This window comes from Bemisia tabaci, chromosome 4 (assembly GCF_918797505.1).
Source record: "Bemisia tabaci chromosome 4, PGI_BMITA_v3".
NCBI classification, from domain to species: domain Eukaryota; kingdom Metazoa; phylum Arthropoda; class Insecta; order Hemiptera; family Aleyrodidae; genus Bemisia; species Bemisia tabaci.
In genome coordinates, this window is record NC_092796.1 from 48,001,081 (window position 1) to 48,023,150 (window position 22,070).

A 22,070-nucleotide genomic window follows, 5' to 3' on the forward strand; every position below is an offset into this window, starting at 1 on the left:
CCGCCATTTTGGTTTCTCAGAAATTCCATTTGACGTGAATTGATTACTCGCCATCCCGGCTTTTCTCACTATAATTTAATAGTTTATCAGTTATTATTTTCCACATTTTTTGCTAGGAGTGACCAAAAATCGCCGATATGGCTGTCCGCACGTACGGAGATAAACCGATTAGTTTTCAAATCGAGGAAAATGGGGAGTATTACTGCATCGGTTCTGAGGTTTGTATACATTGCTAACTCAAGATTTTGTGCATTTTAATATACTTGATTCCCTCAAATTTTAGAGGAAAACGCCTTATTATCATAAAGATTAGATGTATCGCAAGTCCAACTCATGAAGTGTTGAACGAAAATTTACAAAGAATAACTTGTAAACATTGCGTTCGTCTGTTCAATAACTGGAACTTGCATGAGATGAATTGACAGTTGTTTTCTTTCCCTTTGCATGTAAGTTCGTTGCAAACCTCCAATAACTGTCAAGAATTGACCACAGGCGTCACTGCTACCGAAGAACTGTAATTCGGTCTACCGCCGGTGATAGCCAGAAGTAAACAACTGCTTACATATCAGACGCAAGTTCCACCTGCAGATTTCAATCGCAAATAAACTAGAATTCAATCTGAACCACATTGAAAAATGCAATGGTTTTGTTATTCTTATCCTAACTTTGTCTTTTCTTCCCCAGGTTGGAAATTATCTCCGCCTCTTCCGGGGTTCCTTGTACAAGAAATACCCTGGCATGTACCGCCGTACCATCGCCAATGAAGAAAGGAAGAAATTGTTAGAGCTAGGTAGTCCGGGTAATATTTTTGCTGAATTTTACTGCTGTCCTAAAGAAAAGAGTGATTATTTCATTTCAAGCTATCAATTTTTTAGTCTCCTTTGAAATTCAAAATAGAATCTTTTTCATGGTATGAACATTAAGAATTTGTGCAGGATGCAGTTTAATAGTTTTAAAAATGTAAATGTAATGGATTTTAAACATAATGTAGGTAATACTCAACTCTTTTGCTCAGGACAGCAGTATTATCCGGTTCTATCCTGATTAGTTGTTCTACTTGTTTTGAGTGATTTTATTCTCAAACTTATCAGTCAAAGCTGCATTGATGCTGAAGTAAATGTGCAGGAGGAAAAAAACTTGTTTGAGATGTTTCCAAATATTGTACAATCGAGCAATTTGACACATGAGACAAAATTTCCTAAGGTGGTCACTCTCTCCCCTTTTAATTATATTTTTTCCTTTTAAGTATGCTTTGCTGTTTAGAGGTATGCCAACCAAACCAAGTGCAATCTAAGATAAAGAATGCAATGAGGAGCAAGACCTCATGCAGTGTGAGGATACAATTTATCTACCTTTCTGCCAAGTATTGCTGACGTACATGCATTGAATATTCTGGGCCATTGACGTGCCCCTGGCCTTGCACTCTTTCATTATCTGGAAGTTTAAATCTGTGCCACTCATTCGATTCCTGTATTCATAAGTAATGGTGGCCTTAGTATTCGCATCCCTGAATTTTAAAACTAGGCCATTTCTAATGAGAATCTCAAAAAATTGGCCCTAAATTGAATGTTAAACTTCTGTTTGTTCCTGCTTATGAAGGACTATGAGTAAAATTTCAAAAAACTCCAGATGAGCAGTTTAACTACTCAAATTTTCTTTTTTTAATCTTTTACTGAGCTTTTTAATACTCCTCCACCAATTCTTTCCTTTCATACCGTCTTTTTCTGCATTACCTAATATTTTTGTATTTTTATAAAGGATTAAGTGCTCACTGCCTCGCATCAAGTGTATCTTTGCTCCGCGCGTCAGAGGTTGAAGACATAATAGAAGGAAATGATGACAAATATAAAGCAGTTTCTGTTCATACCTCAGAGCCTTTAGTTCCAAGGTAATTAACATTAATTTTTACTCTCATTACATCCTATTTAAGCAGTTTCCCACAAGATTACTGCTTAACTCACTTGTTGCTCACAACTTAAAAATTAATGCATTGGTATCTTGGAGTACTTCTACTCCATGATACGTCCTCTTCAAGCCTTTACAAACATTTTTACATGAAAGACTTAAATGTTTCAAGCGTAAGCAGAATTATAGTGATGTAAAGTTTATAGTTTAAAAAACCTAGTTGCAAGAAATAGCTGTTTAAAATTTTAATCTAACACGCTTGGTGCTCAAAATTCTTAGATTGATGCCCTTCGTTAGCACCAAAATGTACTGAAATGTTCAACTGCCTCTTTGAAATACTGAAGAGTATATTCTGTTGTGAGCAGAATTCAAATTTTCAACCCGAAGTAGCAAAAATGGCTCTTCTTTCAATAGCACTGTCATGTACCGAGGTTCCCTCTCTCAAAGACGGCCTTGTAGGATGTGTGTATCTGTTATATGTATCCAATTTTTAAAAATAAACAATTAGAGCAAGTTGAAAAAAAGCAATGAAAGAAGTCATTAAAAGGTAAATTAAATTTAATTGTTATTAAATTATCACTGAACTTTTCATGAGTTCAAATTTACATTCTTTCTTTGACTGATTTCCTCAAAAGTGGCAAAGTTTGTAATGTTTTGAAAGAAAGAATTTTTCTTTACTCTCCCAAAAATTATTTTTTCTGTCATAAAAATTGCAGGCGCTCTAAGAAAAGAATATACATCTTGCGAACACCATCGAAGGAAATGAAAAATAAAGTGACAGAAACTTTTAATCATCTATTTCATTTTTCTTGACACTGTTCCTTTGCTAGGCCTAATATCCAGAGAGTTTTTATGTATTTTCTTTATCTTTTGCAGAGATAATAAAGCCAAAAAATCAGCGCCATGGGTACCATCATTGCCGAACAGTTCTCATCTGGATGCTGTACCTCAAGCAACACCCATAAATCGCAATCGAGTCAATATGAAAAAGGTGCGCACGTTCCCACTGTGTTTTGACGATGCTGATCCGGTCGCCTTCCACGAGAATGCAACGCAACAGGAACTACTGGTGCCGATAAGGCTTGACATGGAGATCGAGGGCCAGAAACTTAGAGACACTTTTACATGGAATAAAAATGGTACTCATTTTCTTCTTTTAATCTTTATACATGTAGAATTTTCAATGGACGTCTTGAAATACATTACCTTAATTACATATTTATTGGGTCAAAATAGGGACATTACTGTTTAACCAATCGATATAAATTCAATCTCACCTGTTTGATGTATCGGATACAATCTATGTGAGTACTGCCTCAAAAAATCCTAAGACGTAGAACTTCTTGTACCCCAAGGTAATACTTAATGTTGATGTGTGGTGTAGCAAGGTATGGAAGCTTTATCTCAGGAAGAATAAGATGAAAATATGTCTTCATGAATTTCTTTTCTTTTTTTACAGAATCATTGATTACACCAGAGCAGTTTGCTGAAGTACTATGTGACGACCTTGATTTGAATCCTGTGGTGTTTGTACCTGCTGTAGCTGCAGCCATTAGGCAGCAAGTTGATGCATTTCCAGTAGAAAATATTTTTAAAAATCAGTCTGACCAACGAGTAGTTATTAAGGTAAAGACTCTGATGGACAGGAAATATTCCTGCCTTGCCCATCGTATTTGTAAAAGAGGTGTTGTGTTGAAGAATATGCGGCCTTAAATTTTCCTCCTTTGTGTGACCCAGAGGCAGTCTCCTCCTCACCTTGTACTGACTATTGCTTTTCATTTTTTCTGCCTTTTAGTTGCCCTTCCTATATTTTTTGCTCTACCCCTGGCTTCCTCTTCTGCACCATTCTATCCTTGTCATACCACCTTTCCTCCCAATTCCTGATTTTCCTCTTTCAACAGACCATAATGTGGTGCCCAGTTAGTTTAGGAGGCCATTTAGTGTCTTCTCCAGAACTCACTAGAATTTTCCCAGACTTTGAGGAGGTGTTACTAATTAAAAAACAATGCATGTTTCTGGAATTTTCTAATCCGCTTTTCATCCTTTTTTTCAAGGTGAGCCACAAAAATAGGAATATGGTTTACAAAGTGAAGCACATCAAAAAGCCAGCATAGCAAAAAATATTGGATTATTTTCTCAAATCAATTACTCGTATGATCACAATAACTTTTGGTTTCTTAATTGAATGTCTGTTTGTCAATGTCCAGTCCAGTTTTGGTTTTATCTTCAACCAAACAGTCTTGGTCGTGTATCTGATAGATATTATTTTAATAAAGACGCATTGAATGAAAGGGTAGTCTCATTTTGAAGGTTTCATTTTCTCGTTTGCTGAAAACAGTTTTTTCTCAGGGCATTGCTTTAAGTGTCTATTTTATTATTAGTTATTTCTTAATATTTTCCAGCTCAACATCCATGTTGGGAACACTTCTCTTGTCGATCAAGTTGAATGGGACATGAGCGAGAAAGAAAACTCTCCAGAACAATTCGCTTTGAAGTTATGTGCGGAACTTGGTTTAGGAGGAGAATTCGTCACAGCAATTGCTTATTCTATACGGGGTCAACTCAGCTGGCACCAGAGAACGTACGCCTTCAGGTTGGTCCAAATTTTCTCTTCTCTTTTCGTTTTTTCATCCTAGGTTCTCTTTTCCTCAATTTATATTGTGTAAATCTATAAATTGCTGTGAAGCCTCTTTTATGAACTGGTGTAATTGAAATCAACCAAATTCCTCTCCCTCTGGATTTTCACCAATGATTGACCGAGATATCCAGTTGGGGAGCTCTACCATTGATATATTTAATATATGACATGCTCACTGAGTAGAATACAGAATTTAAGATTAACGAATGATCCACCATACTTTTTTTTTTTTTGTTAAAATGTTTTCATTTGCTTGGGTTTTTTAAAATGGAACAGCACTGTACCCTCTGAAGTTCAAGATTATTCAACAAGCACTTGACTTCTTAATGCAGCAGGTGTTACCGAACATGGTCTGAAAAGTGCCAATTAATTTTTTATGTACATTGCATGTAATGTTGGACATTACGAGACATTTGGTAATTAATTTTAGATATCTGTGTCTTAACCCAAACAAACAAGCAGCACTTGAGATAGCGCTACACGAAGCTATCTGAGTGCTGCAATTTTATGAAGTACAGGATTACAAGTCAGAGATTTACAGCGAAGTCGAGAATCATGGTCAAGGTCGAAGGAGAAAGTCGAACAATTGAAAAAGTGATTACAGGATTAGGAGTTTGGGTTATGCTGTCAAATTAAGCCATGTGCATAAGCACTTGAAAAAATCTAATTTTATCAAGCTAAGTTTGAGAGTTTGTTTGAAAAAGTATAGAACCTATGGTCATAGGCATGGGCCGTGTGCAATCAGATTTGTTTGATTTGTATCAATTCCAACTTGGCTGGAAATTTTGATTTATGGAATCCCAAAGAGCCTAAATTTTGTGACAGCAGATTTACTCAGAGCATATTGATTTGCAAATCATAAAAAATTGATCAATAATGTAATAAATGAGCAAAGCGGCTTCTCTGGGCAAAAAAAAGTTTCAGAAAATAGACCATTAAGAAAAATATGCTGAAAATCCCTCATATTTTTTTAAATATTTAAAGCATCAGTTAAAAGCACCGATTTCCACATTTTTTTCCTCTCCTTATTCTGCTGTTTCCAGAAATTGTGAAAACGGTCCTTTTGAAATCCCCAAAATAAAAAGAAGTTAAGGTAAAATTTGAAGAACTGTATGTTCGTGGAATTCATTTTAACCTTCACTTTAAGATTTTTATTCCCAGTGTAATGCCTCCAGTTCTCAAGATGAAAACTCTCTTCTAACAGATGAAAAGAATTTCACCAGTATAATCATTTGAAGTATCATGTTTTTTTCCAAATTTTGTCAACAGTGAAACACCACTACCGGTCATTGAAGTGCCCTTTAGACCACCATCAGAGTCAGACCAATGGTCGCCATTCTTAGAAACACTCACCGATGCAGAAATGGAAAAGAAAATTCGTGATCAGGACCGAAACACCCGGTATGCTTTCTTGTCATTTTACATAATATTTTTTTTTCTGTTCTTTCTTTTGTGACTGGTAAAAAAATTGTGAAAGGATGCAGCTATACCCCTGAATCATGTGAACCAAGCTAGTAAATCCCAGCTATTTAATTTATTTTCTTGAGGACTGATGTATGTACTTTGTGGAGAAAGCACCTGGAAATCCTTAGCCTTCATTTGTTTTGTTTGTGTTTGTTGTTTTCTTTTATTTTCTCTCATTGGTTTTGTTTGACTCGTATGCTTCAAGTTATCAGTTTGGCCAGGGATGCAGAAAGTTCTTAGCCCTCCTAGTTTTTTCATCGTCCCTTCCATTGTATAAACTCCCTTTTTCTCCAAAAATTTTCTCAGTAGGGAACTTTCTTGCCTGTGTTCATGCATTGCTGCAAGAATGATGTAATTTTCCCTGCTGACGTCAGCAGTTCTTCCCATTTTCAAGGTCTTTGCCCCTCAAAGGTCTCCAAATTTTCAAAACCCATTTCTAGGGCCTTCTCATTTTTGTATGCCACTTGCTGGCTGTGTGGTTGAAAAGTTTCTGCATCCCTGAGTTTGGCCCTTGGAAAGTCAAAAAAAAGTTTCAGATAAGTCATATTTCAATTCGAAGAAGAGAGTTGTTAGTCCCTTTAATTTTTGTAATTTTTTCCTACCAAGCTAAGCGAATCCAGACAGTCAAACTTTTTGTCAACTGTGCTGTTCAGTGGAAAAAGTTTTCGCTAAGCTGAATGTGGCTCATCGAATTAGTTTTACAGAAGTTTGACCGATAGTCAGGTCCTGGACAAGGTGGAACTTGCCAGTTTTTTTTTTTTTTTTTTTTTTTTTTTTTTGTCATTTTTCGAAAAGAGAACGAAAGGACGATTGATGCTTTTTTGTAAGTGCGAGTAGATTTTTAATTAAATGTCTCGCCCAAAGAAAGAAGTCTCAGAACTTAGAAATGGCTTAAGAAATATTAGTTAAGGTGAATCTTCAGTGTTGGATATGGTAGAAACAACCTTCTTGACTGCTAAAATCTGACTCCAAAAGTAGCGGTTATTTTCACATTATGACAGATCTGTTGGAATCTGATACTTTCAAGTTCTAGCAGCGCATCTCTGAATCTGTATATAAAATTAAAGACGAGTTTCAAACATTCAGCAGTGAAGACTAGAAATTAATCTCAGTTTTTCTATAGGGACTCTATAAGAGTGTGAGTGCCATAAATATATCCATTTCTGCTAAGAGAGATGACTCATGAATGTTTAAATCAAGATCATTTCATTCAACTCTGTTTTTTCTGGGATAATTTTTTGGAGCTGCAAAGATAGCATTTCTTATTCTTTCGATGTCAAAAGGAATAAAATTGCTAGAGCTCTAACTTATATTTCTTCAATTTTAACGAAACTGCCTCTAATTTTTGCATTAACTGAAGGACTCATACCTAGTAAACTCAAACATCGTTATCGCAAAAGTCACAACATAGTGGTAGTGTCCCTGAATGGAAAAATTTCTTACTACGAGTTTTTGAAGATTCACATTAACTGGTTTTCGCCATGTCTTCACAGAATTGGAATATGACATTGATTTTTTCCGAAACCTTTATCTCATGTGATTCTGAAGCCATCATAATATCCAGGAGTCAGAGGAAAGCTGCAGCTTGTGTTGTGTTTTTCAAGCGTTTTAATGTTTATGCTATTTTTATTATTTCTGTAGGTGCATTACAGATATTTAAAATGTACCAATTTGTGTGACCTTAATACAGGACTGTTTACAGAGGAAACGACCTTAGTGTACTGAGTTTTTTTGTGGTTTTTTGCGTTTTTTTTTTTTTTTTTTTTTTTTTTTCTTTATGGAAATTTTGTTTAAATCTAAAATTTGAATATTGACTTTATAATGGGAATTCCCTGGTTCCTCAAAAAACAATTGTAAGCAGCTCTGTTCTCTTTTAAGCCAAGTGAGCGCTTAAGTTCACACTATCACTTTGGCCCAGAAAATGGCAGATTCTATCCTCAAAAAGCCTTTTTGAAAGCTCCATTATTTTAGTTACAAGCGTCAAACTATCCTAAATCCAATTGAGTTTAACATTTTTGGATGGTTTTTGTGCCGAAGTGTTGTGAAAAAGCTTACACAAGTAGTGGTTCAAGTATCTCGATTTTTAGTTTGCCAACATTAAGGCCCTTTAAGGGCAATGAAAAAAAATGAACACAAACTAACAGAAAGAACTTACTGAAGGCACTATTTCCTGTAAACAGTCATTTAAAAGCATGCTTCTCTAAAAATTTATTCAGGTTTACAATGGGGATGAAATCTGGTGTTTTGTTCATTTTCATATGTCAGTAATTTCAACTTTTTTGCAGATCTTAATGGATGAGGTTAATTTGTAACTTCCTTAAAGGCATTAAGTGTATTCAAATGATTCGCACAGCCTGGAAATTTACTTGGATATCATTGTTTTAATCTATGTATTATTTGTCGCAATTTTTCCTTTTATTTCCATTTCCATTTTGTTCACTTGTCACTAGCCAACCTATCCATGTTGGAGTTTTGCAGAAATCTCTACATGGAAATACACACTGTTTCCCTCATTTCATCCCCTCGTAAATGCGCAGTTTTATAATTTCTTTTTTCAGGATCCTTGAATAATCTCTCGAGGTGATTAAGAATCTCTTTATTTTTTTTTCTTACTCTGTCTAATCATATCAAAGTTAGTACACCCGCAGGTAAAATAGTGGCAGATTCTGGAGTTCATGTAAAAATCAGTGTTATTGCGAGAGATTTTTCATGGTATTCAAAGGTTTCGTCTGTTTTAATTTTGATTGATTCTGCATCAGCAATTTAGGTGTCTTTGTGCCTCTATCTTGATGCCTTTTGCATTTCTGATTTTTTTGCTGTATAATAGCCAATCTAAAAAACTGTACTCCGTGAGTAGTATAAAATGGAATCAACAGAGAAAAAAACAAACTTTTAGTAACTTAGTTGAGTGTTGGGCGAGAGTATAACTATCGAGGTGCCTGGGCCCCCATTGCCTTGCATGTCTACAATTTTCAGTGCTTACAATCTTGAAAATTAAATGTGATATATCATTGTTTCTCAAATATATGAAAATAACTACATCTCTTAGCTGTAAGATTTTCAATCACAAATCGTATTTTTACCAGGAAACCGGACATTTTAAGCTGAAAATTTTATTGATTTTTCCTTCAATGATTCGCAAAGATTTGCAAAATTTTGCAGTCTTTCTCGTATTGCTTGGGTTAGTTTTGAGATGTTAGAATGTAGTTATTTTCCTATATATCGTTTGGAAAACGATGATACTGTCTTATAATTTTGAAAGGGCAGTTTCTCTTTTCTGGTATCGGTGTCTGTGTGAACAAGATGTGTTAAGAGGAGCATAACATAAAACACTTCCTTACTGCCTGTCATGCCTTAAAATTCTTTAAATAACAGAAATCTTTTCAATCAGGTGCCTCACAGACGGAGTGACACGCCTTTTTTGAGACCTTTCACGCATGTCACTATTGCAGTGGGAAGCCTACTCTCATGTCTCAGTAATTCCTCTCATTTCATCACAGGAATGATTAATTTCTCTTTTTGTGTCATTCCTCAGAAATCTCCCCAGGAAATAATGATTTGATTTACTCCTTATTCAGTGACCAATCTATTTTTCATTAATTGGATTTATTCAAGGTTGAATACATGGTAGAAATTCACATAATATTGCTACAAGATCTCGGAGGGTCTATAACTAACTTCAACGCTGAGAAATTTTTTATATTTGTGACATTTTTCTTTCTTCCCCCCCCCCCTCTTTCTCTCTCTCTTGTACTATTATTTTACATCAGAGCTCTTCTTTTTTTTTTGTCAGTAAAAACCCTCAAATTCTAGGGATTCCCCCCCCCCCCTAATTCTTGTGAATCCTTCACACACTCTCACACAAGCAAATATCTAATAACAGATTTAATTCTGATTACTAATGATAGAATTAATCCTGTAAGGTGCTCTGAAGCTTTTTTTCCAGCATTTTTGGGGGAAAAAAACCTCCTGGAGAGTGTCTTTCTTCTCCCATTTGTTATCAGTCTCCTTGAATAGTTAATTTTTATTGCATGTAAGTTCAAGAAAGGATATTTAGCATATTTGTCTTGGTTCTTCCTTTTTTTCTTGTTCGCGTGTTTTTTCCTGCATGATTTTACAATACACAATGCTTTGAATGTAGTAGATGGACACCTGCAATTCTTTTTAATGAATGCTAATTTTAGTAGCTGTTCTTGGTTACATTTATTCAGAAATTTATGCATTTTTACAAAGATATACAAGCTCAATACTGATTATTGAAGTTGAGGTATGCACAGGCCACATCCATCCACAGTTGTTTTTGAATGTCAGATGTGTCCTAAAGATTTTCTCAGTTCCTAATTCAAAGTTCATAATTGTGCGCCTTATAATTAAACATTAACAGAAGCAATCTTGTCTTGTACTCTGTTGGTAATGGGTCCTCATTGTGCATTGAGCAAAAAAAGTTCGGTTACGTGAATTATGAGCTATCAATATCTCGTTAATTTTTCTAATGGAAATAAACATCATCACAAATATCATTGCAACTGAGATTCTAATAGATAGATCATGTAATAGATGCAACTATATAATGCTTACAACTAACATGAATAGCTTAAATGCTTATCCCTGCAAATAATAACTGAGTAACTTATCCCTCACATCTTTTACTTTTTCCAAGCACTTTCAATATTTTTTTTTACTCACGTCTAATTTCATTCAGTAACTTTTTTTTTTCATGCCTAATCCTGTCTTCCTCTCGACATATCTTTTGTGCAGATATTCGATGGTGGAACCTCAAAATCAAGTATAACACTAGAACAATTTCAAAATTCCTGCACCTACTTGAAATTTCCCCTTTTATTTCTTCACCGTTCTATGACTATGCTGTTATAATTTTAAATCATAATCTAACTGCCAGGCAAAGCGTTTGCGAAAACGTTGCAACGATGTTTTCACACATCGTTTATGGCAGCACCCTTCCATTTTTTACTTTTTTCTTTTTTTACTGAGCAGGCATTCTCTAGTTAAAAAGTAATGTTGGCAGAAATTTTGAATTTTTTCAACCAAGATTTATGGTCTTGTTGTTTTTGCCATCGAATTGCAACACACTCTCTTCAAAAGCCTTGAGGATGAGTCACTGATATCTAATATGTAGTAATAACTAACACTTCGAAAAATACTTAAGTTATTCTGCAAGTAGTTGCCTTCCACTATTTCTCCTTTTGCATGATATCAAAGAATCCTCTCCGTTCAAGAGCTAATAATTGTTTTTTTCTTTGTTTTCAGCCGAATGCGAAGGTTGGCTAACACCACACCGGGATTTAAAAAACCTTAATTTAAAGGATTAATTTCATTTTTTCCTTTGATCTCGCTCTTTCCTAGCTAGCGCTACAAATTGATCATTCCTATTTTTTCTCTTTTGCAGCCGAATGCGCCGTCTGGCAAACACCGGATCAGGATGGTGAGTGGAATTCCCACCGATAACTTTATTGTTGTTGTTTTAACTCAAAGTTGCTTGAACCTGTTGGATTTTTTAGTTTTTCACACACCTACAGTCGTTTGATCAATTTTTTCATTCAATCGAATATCTCATGGAGTAGGTAATGATTCTGAAGTCAAAGCTATTTCTTTTAAACCATTTTACACTTTAACCTTGTATTCCGCTACAATATGAGTAGTTTAATGGTCAAATTTAAATAATGGAAGCATCAGCCTCAATGATTGAAGGGTAGTGAGGATATAAAAGTTGAGTAACAATTTTAATAAGAATATGATATTGGGCATTTCAAGTAAAACTTATCTCAGGGTATCCTTTGCAAAGAGCTTTATTTTTTGCCTGAGTATTTAGGTTAAAGTGTGTTTGTGCCCCAAGCCTCCTTGCAATTTTTTTACTTTTAACACAAAATAAAAAAAAAAAATAAGTAACTCTGTTACCTGCAATATCCTTCGATCATCTCATCTTTTCGCCACTTAAATTGTGAAGAAATTTCCAGAGAACCTCAACTTTTTTTAAGAAAATTCCATGTAGTTTTAATCGTAAGGAACTGTTTTCAGTCATTGATATTATTGTAAAAAAATTTTAATTTCTCAATCTTTTGAAGACATACTTTTACTTGAAATTGCTTGTCTAGAATTTTAAAAATGAAATAAAAAATAGCTCCTGAAAATGGGTTTCTAGTACAATTCTAATCGTAAGTTTTCAGGGACCAATCTGCGATCAAAATTAAATTTTCCTCTTAAAGTTGCAATGTCTAAAAGACTCTGATGTATTGTTGATTTATTCAGTTTTGAAAGTCAATTTTCCTCAGTAGTAGGCACTCAGGATCTGCACCTATAACTGTAAGGAAAATGTCTCCAGAAATAATATTAAAGAATATTATTATTAATAATATTGTCTTTTAACTACAAGATTATCACTAAACCAGGAAAAATAATTAATTCAAAATGGTAGAACATAAATGTAAGTAAATGTTTACAGGTAAATTTCTGTGTGTTAAATAATCAATAAGATCTGCAAAAACTGTTAATGACAGGGTAACTTTTTGAATAGTAATTGACTCTAAACACCGAGAAAATCAAACTAATTACACAGTTTTCAAATCCTCTTTCCACAGACCTAAAATTAACAAAAATTTAATCTTCCATGAACATTTACGATCAGGATATAATGACAGTGTAAAGGATACAAATTCAAAAACCAACCTATATTCCTTATCATTCAGAATGAAAATAGTTATTGATGCTCCATTAAAGTTTAATTTAGCATGATCTTGTCCAATAAGAGGGTAACTTAAACTCAAAATATTCAGTCAACAGTCCTACATATCATTGTAATCTGAGTATTGAAAAAAAAAAATATTCCAACATGAAATCGATGTTTGCTTTGTCACCATTAGCAGATAGAACATTTGTATAAAAGTCAAAATTTACATGTTAATTTTTGTACAGATTCCTAGCTATACGTTGTTATTTTCTTTCTCAATTTTTCAACAAAATATAAATGCTTCAATGCAAATTTTTCCTGTTATTTCTCTTTTTTATGCACCCTACTGATTCTTGCATAAGAGTCTAATTTTGCAACAGTAAAACTTTGTGCATAGTCTGCAGGGTCACCACTTACTATATAATAACTGCATAAAATAATAATCATGTAAGTAATACCTGCATTGAATTTTTTCTATGGTCAGGCTGGTGAAATTTTGGAACCTTTTTTGTTAATAAATAACTGACTACAATTGAACATACTTTTGCCACATGGCCCCTGAAGGGCTGAGGTACATTTGAGACATCTGTAATTGCAGATTAAAAGAACAAATCAAATGTTACAAGGTATAGTTTTCAGAGGATAGATGTGCTTTAAACTTCCAATGGGCCTAAAGGGTTATCTTCAAGTAAATGCTCCTTAATAAGGAAGATATTACTTTATTATTCAAGTTTAAAATTAGTTTAGTAGGTTGTATTAAGACAGATCTCGGAGAGAGTTAAATTCAGATTTCCGCTTAAGTGGCCGCCTCTTCTATACTCTCCACCTGTTACGCTGCACTCCCTCCAAGTTCAAGATGATATTGCCACATTTCATTAAATGATCTCAAGAGCAGCTTTGGCAGTTTTGAGGGCCCCTTGTACTGGAGCTGGAAGAGTAAGACGAAACCTGGAAAAATCGAGAATTTAATTCAGTGGTGGAAATTCAGATAATATTCTCATTGAACCTCGAAATTTTACCCCTAGGTTTTGATCATTCTTTATACTCTTTTGTGATCAATTTATTCTTCAATAAATATTACTCAAAAGTTCGTCTGATCAAAATCTAAATCAATATCAGAACAAGACAAATGAATTAAAAATTTCTTCTTCTGCAAATGTCTTATTTTATGTATACCAAATGCAGGTTTGTGAAAAGCAGCTTCTGCCTCCAAGCACCGAAATTTTGCATTTCATTCACTTTTAAGGGACTTGACTTAAAAATTCGTAAAAAAACGAAGAAATAATTATGTTTAACCTTCTTAACAAGTGAGAAATTTTCAAAGTCAATAAAAGTTTTCATCCATTATGAGCTTTATGTTTCAAGACCGAAGGACAAAGCACATGTAACAGCAGGAATCCCGTGCCAGTTAAATTTTTTCATTGACTTCATAGGTCTTCATGGTTATTCTTATTCAGAAGTCACGCACCACTGGCCATGAGAGGGGCGGCCATTTGAAATTTTTGAGTTGCATCCCACCCCCCTCCCTCCCCCTGAGGGGCTCCAAAACTGGAAAGTACCTGAAAAAGTTTGCCTTTCAATATGAGAAAAAACGCCACAAACCGCATATCGATATCTAAATTAGAACTCAAGTTATGGCCAGTGGTGCGTGACTTTTGAATAACCCTGTATCATGTCTACCCTGACCCCTGAGCATGAAAGGTCTTAATCGGACTTAACAGGGTGCAAGTGGGGTCTGATTTGCGTTGATCTCCATACCAAGTAGCAGTGATCGCGATAAATAGCGATTTTATCGGTTTGGTTATCGCGATTATATCGGTGGTAATATATTGAGATATTATAGCATTAAAAATTGCGACATATGGCGATTAAATCGCTACACATCGCAATTTTTGGTTCGATAAAATCGTGATCAATTTTTGCCGATAAGATCGAGATTAATCGCCATTTATCGCGATTTTTATTTCGAAAATATCGCGATTTATTGTCGGGCGATAAAAGCGCGATAATTATCGCGCAAGATCGCGGATAATCACTCAGATGTGATGATCCTCGATCCAGGGGCCGAATTTTGTCGGCTCTTTCGCACGGAGTGCAACATCCATCGATGAGTTCAAACCGCACCACCGGCCAATCAGAAGCGCTAAGCCGGACTTAAGTGCAGTCGAGACCCGTCCTAAGTATCTTATATTTAAGTGCGATGGAAGGACCGATAAAATTCGGCCCTTAGCGATTTTATCGCCGATAAAATCGTAATATATAGCGATTTTCTCCGTTGAGAAACGCTACTTGGGATATTGTTGAGCTGAAAATTAATCGGTACCGCGCTTCAATTAACTTTTTCGTATGCAAATGCTACATCTTCACTCTGTTAGCTCTGTGGACGATCCAGTCATCGTGCCGTACTGAGCATTGCCATCATTTAGAAAAATGTCGCTTTAATTCAAAAAGCATACTTAAATAATAACCGTAATTTGAGTGAGGGCGGGCCGTTTATAAAACACGGTACGATTTCAGGATCTTTCGACGCTCACCCTCGTGACGCTTTTGTGACACAGATACTAATTCTTGTATACATAGAAACAAAATGAACCACTAGACAAGGTACGAAGTTAAGCATTTTGATACACATTTCTAAATTAAAATTATAATTTAACGTAGAATATGATTTGTGCAGCGGAAATCACTGAAATTGACTCCTAACCAAAATATTTAATGTCGGCTGAGCACAGGGGAGAATTTCATGAGCAGCCGCCAACCCGCGGCGCACTGTGGTCCAAAACTCAAGAATAGGAAGAAATAAGTCGGATAACGACTGAAAGATCACGAAAGTTTCCAAACCTATATTGTTTTGAGTTGCTAATTTAGAATTTGATGTCAAATTGCCTACATTTTAACACCCTGACCTATTATTAACTGACGGAAAGTTTATGGCACGCTGCGGCGCGGCGTGCTGCCGCTGCCAGCTCGAAACCCGCACTGACGCCTACAAACCTAAGGGGATACTTCAAGCATTGCGCAATGCGTGAAGTATCCCCTCAGGTTTGTAGGGGCCAGTGCGCGTTCCGCACTAGCTGGCAGCACGCCCACGGCGCCCCGAACGGGCGGGTGCTGAACGCTTTCTTGTGGGGAGAGCTCCCTGGCGGAGAAACTCGTATATCGTGTAAATTTTCCTTTTTATTTTCGACTTTTAAAATTACACACTGCAGCCTGATTGTTGAAATTTTTTGTTTGTCGGGACGACATAGGTTGAAAGGCGGAGCGTGATTGGTCGGCTATGTCTTTATCGCTGCTTTGCCGTGCCTTTGTCAGGTGGAATGGACGACATACCGTCGGAAACTCAAGAGAAGCCGTTAGCTTGTCGCGAGTTCAGCCCGACGCGACATAGGCACGACAAAGCAGCAATAAGACATAGCCGACCAATCACGTTCCGCCCTTTGACCTATGTCATCTATGTCGTCACGACAAACAAAAAATTTCAACAATCAGGCTGCTGGCCGTGTGAAGTAATTAGTGAACTCTCAACGCTAGTTAAAGTGTAATAATGAAAGGCGAGTCGTGCGCCATGCGCGTTGAAGACGGCGCAGGGCGGCTCATGGAATGCTCTCCTTCTCCTGTGCTCTGCCGATTTAATGTTTCTCGACGCGTGAATTCAAACCTCCCGCCCATGAAAACGCAATGGTCTACGTGGGTCCATAATCGCACACTTAACGTTACCGCGGCAGTCTCTACGATACGAAAATATCGTAATCTCAATATATCGACGCTTTGTCTTGGCAAATAAGTATTAACACCGATCTGTTCTTGATTAGTTTTTCTACCTTTTCTTCCAATTCTGGCGTGAAGTATTTTGCAAAATTTCTAAACAGTCTGTATATTGTCGTAGCCGGGTTATTTGCAAGTTTCAACTCCAGGCATACGATTCCGGTGCTTCAAAGTTTGCGTCGCTGTTTCTTTTTTAATTGAAGGGCTCGGAGGACAAGGGGCATAATTGCAGTTTTCGAAAAAATTGAGATGTTAATTATTTTAAGTAAAACTAGTCTCAAGGTATACTCTGTGAAATATTCGCTTCCAAAGTCCAATCCCTGGTAAAAATTGGCGATAGGAGCTGCGTTTCAAAATACCATAGGAGTTCTTATAGACGACTGAAGAGGGCGATAGAAAATCATATAGCTGGCTGTAGAAAGTGGAAAAAATCCTACGGCCGGGCTACACGAAGCGATAAAAAATTATACAGCCGGGCTATAGTTCCTATCGCCGGGCTTTACACTTTATCACCTGGCTGTTGCTTTTTCGCCATCGGCTATAAAAGGCTATAAGAAATTGTGTAGAAATTCTTATGCGCTTTGTAAATCTTTAAGTTTGTACGGAATCACCTTAATATTTACAAAACGCACATTATATTTTCCTCTTTTTAAAATGAGAATAATCCATACAGAGTGTGCGAACATTTCAAAGCCATGAGTTGAAAAACGCTGACTCTGCGAGATTAAATATTAGAGCCTAACACAAAGCGGAGCGGCGGCGCACTGGCGCCTACAAACCTAACAGGGATACTTCACGCATTGCGCAATGCGTGAAGTATCTATGTTTGGTTTGTAGGCGCCAATGCACGTTCAGCGCTGGCTGCCTGTCCGCCGCAACTATTTCACACCAGAAGTATTGCACAGTATCATACGTAATTGAAGGCGCTCCAACATATTAGGAATGGCAGGCATCCTTCAAAAGTACAGAGCTTTCCTCCCAAATTAAATCAAGATACTGCGGCCCAAAAAAAGAGCGGTAGTCCAAAAACTCACTAAGTCCTAGCATCCGTAATTAGTAACGTTTAGCACACCGACGGTGTAAGTCGGCAATCACATAACTCGGTTTGCGACGTCGCAGACTTCCTGTCATACTTTATTTTTTAAACGGAAAACTACTCAGCGGCCATTCTTCAAAACAGCCGTGATTTTCCTTCTCTATGCGAAGAAAATTCTGCATAAACTTCAAAGAATGATGTCAATTTGTTCTGCTTTAAAATAATAACATAGAGGCGGAGATTTTCAGACACCGCAAACGAGTTATGTGATTGCGGACTTACACCGTCGATACACTTTATCGCCAGGCTGTTGCTTAATCGCCATCGGCTATAAAAGGCTATAAGAGATTGTGTTGCCGGCTATAGAAGCTATTGGAAATCTTACAGCCGGCTGTAGGTCTATGATATTTTGGAACACAGATTCTACTGGCAATTTTTACCAGGGATGTTTAAGTATCAAAAAGTCAGTTTGAAATTTCTTTCCGCCATAAGGATACGTGTAATTTCGAAAATTCAAACACATATTTCAAAACGTACACCAAAAACTGCACTTATGCGCCTTGTCCTCCAAGCCCCTCGATGAACCTTTTGCTTATTTATTTGAAAAAAGTCAGGGAAATGCGTCAAAGAATTTCAGCGCCGTCGGTTACAAATTTATCCAATGAGTAAGTCATAGAGAATATCAGGGAAAAGTCAGGAAATTTTGAAATTTGGTTAAACTTGCAACCCTGGGATGGCATTTGAGCGGCTCAATCAAGTATCAAATAGTTATATCTCGCATTTTAGCTCACAATCAGTGTGATGTCCAGGGACGAGTGGCTGTTGTAATCTTCGTGTTAATGTTTAATGGACTATCGCAGCGAAACGTCTAATAGGTTTTACTCGATTCTCTCCACAGAAATTTCTTTTAAAACTGACATCGAGATAGGTTGCAAAAGTTAGAATATAGACCCTTTCACACGCTCCGGAACAATCGGAAACGGGAATGAGAGATTAAGTTCGCCTTCAACTCGATGAATGCAATTTGAGCGGCTCAGGAGTTGAAATAGTTGTATCACGCATTTTAGCTCAGCGTGATGTCCGGAGGACATCCAACGGAGTGACTTTCGTTACGATCTTCGAATGTTTAGTTGCAGCGGATCGTTCTGTAACTTCTACTCCATTCTCCTCTCAGAAAAAAGATTTTTTGTTATTGACATAGAGATGAGTCGCAAAAGTTAAAATGTAGCCCTCTCTCGCGCTCCTATTCTAATAACTAAAAACAGTAACGAGAAATCAAGTTCGCCTTCAATCCGATGGATGCAATTTGAAGTGATGCCTCCTAAGAGGCAAATGAAAAACTACCTCGGAGACTTATTGAAAACACTGAAAAATTGAATATCTTTATTTTGATCGTTAGAAAATGTAGTAATAACCAAAGAACATCACTTGTAATATCAGAAAATCCGTGGCTGAACTAATTTGATTCACACAGAACTATGATAATATTTTTTGTTTTATTGATGGAAGTTAAATATATTCCTAACGTATTAAAATTTTGAACAAATCTTAACACACTTACACTATGAAAACCACTAGATTAAAGTAATAAAATAGATAATAATAGTAAGAATCGCAAAATCATAAGAAAAATGTTACCTATTTGTTCTACAATAAAATGTACCACTAGTTACTACAGTTCCTAGTTTAAAGAAAAATAAAAATAACTAATTATATATTTTTTATACCTAGTAATACAGGATTTTCTCTTATTTTACTTAAATTGTGAATCTGCTGTTAGCCGAATATATGATTCCCTCGGTACAATCCACTTATTTTTACGTAGCGAATTTTTTTCCAGCTCATTCATTTTTAGTTAGGTACCTATGGATTTAAGTGATACTTTTCAAGATGTACAAATATTATTAGACTGAGTTTTCTTTTATCGTTATAGATTATTGATTAAAATGTTAAGTTGAGATTTTAACTTGTATCTAACTCGAGGTTCTCGTACCATATCCACTCGATAAAACCGCGTTTAACGGGTTCCCCTCAGATCAGAGTCGTGGTAAGCTCTGCAGTCTGCAGGCATGCATTCCTCTTTTTCGAGGCCAAAGTTTTCAATTTTTAGGGTTGTTAATTTAGGGATTTTTTTAAAGTCGCCAAACTGTTTGGCCCACGTCTGGAGGACCCACAGAGTACATAAAGTCGTAGTGTAAGTGATAGAGCTGGCGCCACTTTCAAGCGATTTCCAGGTCCCGAATTCCGAGACTCCCGTGTGACGCCGGGTTACTTTATCGATACATGATCGATTGTTTTCGACACACGAGTACCCGGCCATCCGATGTAAACAAAGAAGGCAAGAATCACCACGTATTCCACACCACCATTTTAGACCGAACATGTATCGAAAAAGTGACCGAAGCTCGGCGCACACCGGGTTCGGAACTCGTCGAGCAGAACATGGTGTCATCTCTCCCATTTACATTACGACTCAAGTTCAGTGGCGTGGCGCGATTCGCGATCTATCGATTAATCTGCCATTTAAACCTATGGAAAAGGATCGATTAACAGGGTGTTCGCAGCGAACACCTTAGTAATCGATTCTTTACCATGGATTCAAATGGGGAAGTATCGATAATCGATCATTCACAAAAAGTTTGGGTGATCTGCTCGAGAGCAACGTGCCGACTTTGGCAACTCAAGCCGGTGCTATTCCAGTACAGAGTCAGGAGTGTGATAATCGACTAATGATATTTTCCTATAATTAAAGCCACACCAAAGAATCGATTATTACGGTGTTCGTCGCGCACGCCCTGATAACCGATTCTTTTCCGTTGGTTCGAATGACAGATCAGTCAATTCATCGCTAAGTTCGCCTCGCTACAGGTTAGAGTGCAAACAACTTCAAGGAGCTTATTCCCATACTTAATTTGAATCTCCAGAGCCGAAAATGTCGTGTGAAGTTCAGCGAAAGTCAACGTCGGTATTTATAAAAAAAAATAAAAAAAAAAAATAAAAATAAAAATTAAAAAAAAAAGGAAGTCTCGTTCGAAGGCCAGGACCAGAGTTCGAAACTCACCTTTGAGTTTTAGGAGCCATGTGGCGCATCAAGCTCGATTTTTAGGGGCCATTGAAGATTTTTTAGGGGCCAATAGATTGACTTTTTGCCCATACATCACGGCGCATTTAGTGAAAAGTTAGACGCAAGATGTTTCAGTCACAGAACTAGTAACTGTAACCTTGGGGGAAACTTCGAAAATTCATCAAAAAGATAAATTAGGATTTTTGGGGGAGGAGGGGATAGGGGCAGTTTGTAGGGGCCACGTTGGCGCACAGCCTTCATTTTTTAGGCACCATGCCCGATTTCTTAGGCGCATTTGGCGCGTTGGCGCCTGCGAGTTTCGAACACTGGCCAGGACTCCCCCCCCCCCCCCCCTTGTAAAGTGGACTTTTTGAGATAGGTGCGTGTTTACCGAGTTTGGCCATTGATATTCTTCTCTAACGAATATTTGCTTGGAGAGCTTGATTACCGTTTGCCATGAAAAACGCCATGAGGAGGCGCCGGTTGAGGCCACCCCCACTGCCACTGCTGCTGAGGCGGAAGATGCTGTTGAGGCGGAAGATGCTGCTGAGGCGGAAGTTGCTGCTTCTGCAGCCGGGCCTGTTGAAGGTACCAAGCTCCCAACGATGGAGTTTCTTTCGGTGGCGCAACCCCCAATTTATTATAGTCGTACGGCCGGAGATCTTTCTTACCGGTTAAGAGCCTTTTAATCCATCTCTTCCCTCTATGGAGCAACCAGAAGGCATTTCCCCCGTGAACACGCCCGTTTATCACGGGTTTGTGTGTAGCTACGTTAGTGATTCCGTTTAGGGCGTCTCGCTGCAGGTTATTACTAGCCTGATGTACGCGTTGTATCACGGGGCTCAGGTTGGGCACGGGAATATGGACTTGGACGATGGCGGTCCTGCTCGCTGCTCGCGGTTCCAGACGATGTCCTGCCTCAGGTTCCTGACTGACTCCCTCCTGCTCCGTTGCAGTTGGAGTTTTTCCGGGCTTCAGCTCAAGCCTTTGTCGCTCGATTGTAAATCCGACATGTTGAACCGGGCTAGCGTTCATACGCATCTGAAGAAAGGAGGAATGTTAGAGAATCAGTAGTGAACGTATATAAATCAGCCTCCATAGCAACCTGCGGGCTGATTATTGAAATTGAGGGGCTTGGAGGACAAGGCGCATAAGTGCAGGTTTTGCTGTTTCGAGGAGTACGTGTTTTAAGTTTCGAAATTACACGGATCCTCATGGCGGAAAGAAAGTTCAAACTGACTTTCTGATGCTTAAAAATTGGAATTTGCGAGCGAATTTTTCACAGATATACATCAAGACTAATTTTACTTAAAATCTTTAATAGTTCAATTTTTTCAACAACTGCACTTATGCACCTTTAGAGTACGTATATTGAGAGAGTATGGCCACTGGGGTTACCATCTCTGTTTGGCTCAGCCATCTTAGGCTAAATGGAGCCCTTAGGACCCAAAAATGGCGGACGCCATAAATTAATCTAATGCAAAATGACTCAAAATGTAGTTTTCTTTGCTTA

General features: G+C 37.2%; 2 protein-coding genes across 6 annotated transcripts in view; one reads left to right on the top strand and one right to left on the bottom strand.

The window, feature by feature from the left end:
- On the top strand, nucleotides 1-13,004 carry Snr1 (SWI/SNF related, matrix associated, actin dependent regulator of chromatin, subfamily b, member 1). Of its 4 annotated transcripts, none has more exons than XM_019061026.2 (8): nucleotides 1-218; nucleotides 685-799; nucleotides 1,759-1,888; nucleotides 2,782-3,044; nucleotides 3,365-3,531; nucleotides 4,308-4,498; nucleotides 5,813-5,944; nucleotides 11,276-13,004. In XM_019061026.2, the coding sequence occupies exons 1-8, from the start codon at nucleotides 138-140 to the stop codon at nucleotides 11,322-11,324; spliced, it is 1,128 nt and encodes a 375-aa protein (XP_018916571.1). In that variant the 5' UTR covers nucleotides 1-137; the 3' UTR covers nucleotides 11,325-13,004. The 4 variants fall into 4 exon arrangements, with proteins under 4 accessions (XP_018916571.1, XP_018916573.1, XP_018916572.1 ...); XM_019061028.2 differs by having other exon boundaries at nucleotides 685-790; XM_019061027.2 differs by having other exon boundaries at nucleotides 3-218; nucleotides 11,415-13,004.
- Nucleotides 12,970-22,070, bottom strand: part of LOC109043734 (uncharacterized) — a 17,135-nt gene continuing 8,034 nt past the window's right edge. The window contains exons 3-4 of one of the 2 annotated variants that reach the window (XM_019061025.2): nucleotides 21,229-21,598; nucleotides 12,970-13,640 (exon numbers count right to left, since the gene is read on the bottom strand). In XM_019061025.2, the coding sequence (XP_018916570.2) occupies nucleotides 13,522-13,640; nucleotides 21,229-21,598 (489 nt within the window). In that variant the 3' untranslated portion in view covers nucleotides 12,970-13,521. Of the gene's footprint in view, nucleotides 13,641-21,005; nucleotides 21,599-22,070 lie in introns of both variants that reach the window. The other variant, XM_019061024.2, reaches the window with a different exon arrangement.

What these genes read in the sequence shown, in the direction of transcription:
- Snr1 (XM_019061026.2), top strand. Translation starts at nt 138, where the DNA reads ATGGCTGTCCGCACGTACGGAGATAAACCGATTAGTTTTCAAATCGAG. An exon ending in ATTACTGCATCGGTTCTGAG is followed by an intron (nt 219 to 684) that starts GTTTGTATACAT and finishes TTTCTTCCCCAG; the next exon opens with GTTGGAAATTATCTCCGCCT. An exon ending in GATCAGGACCGAAACACCCG is followed by an intron (nt 5,945 to 11,275) that starts GTATGCTTTCTT and finishes CTTTGTTTTCAG; the next exon opens with CCGAATGCGAAGGTTGGCTA.